A 5,238-nucleotide genomic window follows, 5' to 3' on the forward strand; every position below is an offset into this window, starting at 1 on the left:
TCGGGACACCTTATCCTATTTCCTGACTCTTTACCATGTTCCCCATAGCTTCTATAGGTCCTGCTACCTGGTCTTACTTTATAAATTGTATTCCTTGTGGTGACTTGATGGAAAAAATAGGATGCATGGTCAGTCAGGTCAGGTGTGGTATAAAATTTAGCCAACACCAGAGAGTATGGGAAAAATATATGAGTTTCATCTGCCCTAAATACCACTTAATCATTCTGGGTGTTAGTTGAGATGGGTGGTGGAGGCGTTGTTGGAGTTCTTGAAACCAAAATAAATCCAAGGTTGTGTTAATTGTGATATATGGAGGAACCTGGAAGACATTCTAATGCTTCTTACATTTAGGATCATGGATCCCGCAGTGAGTGAAGAAATCATCATCAGTGGCATTTTGTCATGAATGTCACTCTAAGAAAACCAGAGGTAAGTACAGTGAGAGCCCGTCTTCCCCAGGAGCAACAGATGGTGATGTGCAGGATGAGTCTTCATCTCTCCCCCTAGGCCGAACACTCAGAAGCTTGGGAGGTGGGTAAGCTACACAGAGAGTAAATTTCTCTCTTCTCAAAGAAATACCGTCGCCTTTGTTGAGAAACTTTTTCTTCCAAGAGATCATTGGAAGAAAATAATCCAAAACTAACTTATATATGCTGTTTATTGGTTTATTTGCACTTTACCCAACTTCTTTGCAGTTTGTCTCCTTATTTTTAGCTGTAAATATGAGATAAGTTTATTACCCAGTCTTTGTTCACTATACAATGTCTGACAGGCTGTAATGAACGATCATAATGCAAAATGTAATTGTTACTGTTGGCCAGTGCCAAATTTCTGCTGTTTATAGATTTTAGCTAATAGGATATTTAAAAGTTATCACCCCTTTTAGATACACTTAATATGTATTATTTACTCTCCTGCATTTAGTGTTGAGTTTCGTATTTAAATTATGGCATAGCTGTTTGAAAGTTTTGTTTGCAAACTTTTTTATTGCCTAATGAACTTAATGAACACCTTAATGAACACCTAATGGTGTTTTCATGAGATAATGGGCTTGACTGACTAAAAAAAAGGAATTTGTTACAGAAGAGGAGTATCCTGAAGGTTTTATTTTTGAATGTGAAATTTCTTTTGATAATTTATTAAATATAAGAATAAGCATCTTCTGTGAATCCTTTTAACCCCTTTTAACTGTCCTGTCTTTCCAACCAGGTTATATACACCAGTAGACAGGAACTGTCTTCTATACCCTCAGCTGAGATGAAGCAGGACATAGAATATGTTTAGTAGATATCTGTGCATTTTATATTTTGTCTTTTAGCTATTTGCAGGTAGGAGGAAGATGAGGTACTCATTGGTCTTTCTACTTTGGCTTATTGTGTGCCTTCATCATAAGAAATTTTAGAGACAGCATTGTTGTCTTCATCGGCTCCAAATATTGCAAGAAAGTTGAACTGAATATGGCTAACAATTTTCTATACATTTAGGGGCAATGAATCCTATAGTTGGAAGGGACCTTAGCATTCTTCTGATTCAACACAGGAATCCTGTCTCAAATAGATGGTTAGTCAATTTTTGATTTAAAACATTCACTGACCTAAAGTTCATCTCCAATAAAACAACCAGTTTCCAAGGAGATGATTCCCACTATTACAGTTATTTTCTGAACTAAGATAAAATCATCCTTCAATAATTTCTGTTATGAATTCTGACTCCATCTTTGAAACAGGGCAAAAGGTTACTTGCTTTGATTTAAGAGACCTTTCAAATACCAACTTAAGAGAAAAGTCAAATGAGGACCTGATAGGAACTCAATTATGAATTTTCCTAGGATTCTTATGGTAGTGAAATTCAGGTGGATTCTGGACTGAAGAAAGGTATGGAGTGAAACAAAACAGAAGCAATGGCTTAAAGTTTACATGATCCAAACTTCAGAGTACCCACTCTGTGTGGAAAGATTTTTTAAAAATTTGATAAGCCACTAAAACCTAAAGATCATGATAAATAATAAGTTTTTACATAGAGTTAGGCCATAAAATATGCCAATGGTTCTACAAATACGAGCCTATAGTGAGGGCTCTTGCTCTAGGCTTAGATAGGGAACAGAACTTGTTAAGACCTAGGCTATGACCCACCATGAAATCATTAAACCAACATTTTTACTAATGAAATAGAATAGAATAATATAGAAAATACATAGCACATAATAAGGACTCAAGAATATATATATACTAACGCATGTATGTACCTAGTAGATATTTCTTATTGTAGGATATGGCAAAATGTTTGGGAAAAACTAGGTAGGTAGGTAAGCAGGTAGATAAAGAGATACAGAATATAAATATAACATCAAGTATAATAGGGGTGCCCGGGGTACCATCCTGATGATAAGATAGCACAATCAGAATAGAACATCTGTAGGTACAAAAGTCAAAAGACAAAGGTCTCCATTTGAAATCTAGCCAAAGTTGGGGCAAATGGCCTGCCATCCTCTACTTTGTTCAAGATTATGCTGTCAGTGAAGTTGGCAAGGCTAACCAATAATTCATATATTGAAGGCACAAATTCATGAGAAAAACCTAATGGAAGAATCACTGACGTGCACCTTATCCTTCTTCCCATCCTCATATTAAAGATATTTGAGGCAGCAGCACAAATTCACATGTATGGATATATGCATACCGCCACCCGGAAACCCACATAGGCAAACCTCTGCTAGAATCATTACAAACTGAGGGAAATACCCACTTCCATGAAGGCGATTTAAGTATTAATATTTTAAACTGTGGTGAAAGTTGGTTAATAAACATGAGGTTTCCTGAATACTGTAATAGAATGCTGGCATGCAGCTTATTGCAGTGAAAACATTTCCTTCTGTGTCATCTGGAATGCATAGCTTTCACTTAGAAAGTGACAAACAGGACAAAAATGTCATTGAAGATGTTTTCTCAGGAAATAAATGATGACACACATAGATCACGTTTAAACACTTCCCTCAGGCATCCAGACTTGGTAAGCTCCATTATCTCTTTCACAGGGAAATGGCGGGAAATCAGACCTCTGTCACAGAGTTCATCCTATTGGGCTTTCCCTTCAGCCCAGAGATTCAGATGGTTCTCTTTGGGCTCTTCACCCTGTTCTACGTCTTCACCCTGCTGGGGAATGGGCTCATCCTGGGGCTCATCTCACTGGACCCCAGACTGCACACCCCCATGTACTTCTTCCTCTCCCACCTGGCCATCGTCGACATAGCCTATGCCTGCAACACGGTGCCCCAGATGCTGGTGAACCTCCTGAGGCCAGACAAGCCCATCTCCTTTGCTGGTTGCCTGACGCAGACCTTTCTTTTCTTGACCTTTGCTCATACTGAGTGTCTTCTCCTGGTGGTGATGTCCTATGACCGGTACGTGGCCATCAGTCACCCCCTCCACTATTCTGTCATCATGAGCTGGAGAGTCCGCATCACTCTGGTATTGACTCCCTGGATTTTAGGAGTCCTCCTGGCCCTAGTACATCTAGGGTTACTCATGCCATTGCCTTTCTGTGGACCCCAGAAAGTCAACCACTTTTTCTGTGAAATTATAGCTGTCCTCAAACTTGCCTGTGCAGATACCCACGTTAATGAGATTATGGTATTGACTGGGGCCGTGTCTGTGCTGGTAGGGCCCTTTTCTTCAATTGTGATATCATACATTCATATTCTACGTGCCATCCTGAAGATTCAGTCAGGGGAGGGGCGCCAGAAAGCCTTCTCCACCTGCTCATCCCATCTCTGTGTGGTTGGACTCTTTTATGGCACAGCCATTATAATGTATGTTGGGCCCAGATATGGGAACCCCAAGGAGCAAAAGAAATACCTGCTCCTGTTTCACAGCCTTTTCAATCCCATGCTCAATCCCCTTATCTATAGTCTGAGGAACAAAGAAGTCAAAGCTGCTCTGAAGAAGATTCTTGAAAAAGAAAGAACTTCATGAAAACCTGTAGAATAATAAAGTAGCTGAGTTTAAAGGGACCCGAGAAATCATCTTATCCAATATTTACCAAGATTCATAAACATGCTCTAGGGCATCCTTTTCATCTTCAGATTTTCCTGGCACTCTCTCCCAAGAAAGTTCATTCTACTTACCTCCCTCTGACATTGAATGTCAATGCTGCACAAGGAAAGGGAAATAACTTCCCACTAGCTGCACTGTGGACACACTTGTAATATATTATACAAAATATTCTGAATAAAAGGAAATAAGTTTGTATATTTTTCTGAAATCAGGACTAGTAGATAGCATTTAATAAAATAAAGCAAGGTATTGGAAGAATGTGTAAGATATAGCAACTGGGAGAGATTGATAACATAGTAATTTCAATATTTGAAATTCAATAGCTGTCATCTTCATACATTTAGAATACAATTCCTGCATAAATTCTTGTGATAGTAAAGTTTTCTAAGGCATAATCAGCTTCAGTGGGGAAGACCATGAGCCATGGCTTCACGGGGAAAGGAATGAAAAATGTAACCGTGATGCCACTACCAATAACAAGAAAACCCCAAAGGCTGTCTCGCTAGTAAGTATTTGGACATTGGGGCTTTCCCTGTCACTCATTTTCTCCACTTGGGGAATGGAGGTGGAGATTCATGGAGGAGAAGAGAACAGAATGAAAGTCATTGAGAGTTCTTGAAAGAACTCTTTCTCTCATTGATTGGGTCGATTGTCTCCCATGGGAAATGACCAACACTTGGAGAAAACTTTCTAGCAAATGAGAACAGACTATAATTGTTGTGATGACTAGCTGACGAATAATACTTGAGCTACAAATTATCAGGAATAATTTGACTTTAAATTAAGAGATTTAAGTTAAATAACCATCTTACTCACACTGAAATTCTAGCACTTAGTTATGAAGTGAGAGAAAACAGTTAAGAAGGAGTAGAAAAGGATATATAAAGAGACTTTTTTGTTTTTCAATTCTTTTGTCAAATCTGCCATATAAATTGTAGAAAAGGCAAGTATACAACTTTTATAATAAGGTGATTTTTTTTTGATGGGGGGGAAGAGTGTTATAAAGAGGAAAATATATGGACTTCTGTCTTATAAAACAGCCCTTTTGTAAGGACATCTGTTATACAGACATAACTATATGACCAAATAAAGGTTGAAAACATATGATTGTGAGTTCAGATAAGCTGGGTTTTTATAAAGCTCTGCCAATTGCTAGATGTGCAAACTTTTGCAATATACCAGAATT

At 38.3% G+C, this 5,238-nt stretch overlaps 1 protein-coding gene across 1 annotated transcript; it reads left to right on the forward strand.

Moving 5' to 3' along the window:
- The first annotated feature begins 3,038 nt into the window (after nucleotides 1–3,038).
- LOC129516008 (olfactory receptor 2A25-like) lies at nucleotides 3,039–3,971 on the forward strand. The gene has a single exon (XM_055335315.1). It carries the CDS (start codon nucleotides 3,039–3,041, stop codon nucleotides 3,969–3,971), a length of 933 nt encoding a protein of 310 aa, XP_055191290.1.
- Nucleotides 3,972–5,238: the final 1,267 nt, after the last annotated feature.

The sequence above is a fragment of the Nyctereutes procyonoides genome, unplaced genomic scaffold, assembly GCF_905146905.1.
Source record: "Nyctereutes procyonoides isolate TBG_1078 unplaced genomic scaffold, NYPRO_anot_genome, whole genome shotgun sequence".
NCBI lineage: Eukaryota > Metazoa > Chordata > Mammalia > Carnivora > Canidae > Nyctereutes > Nyctereutes procyonoides.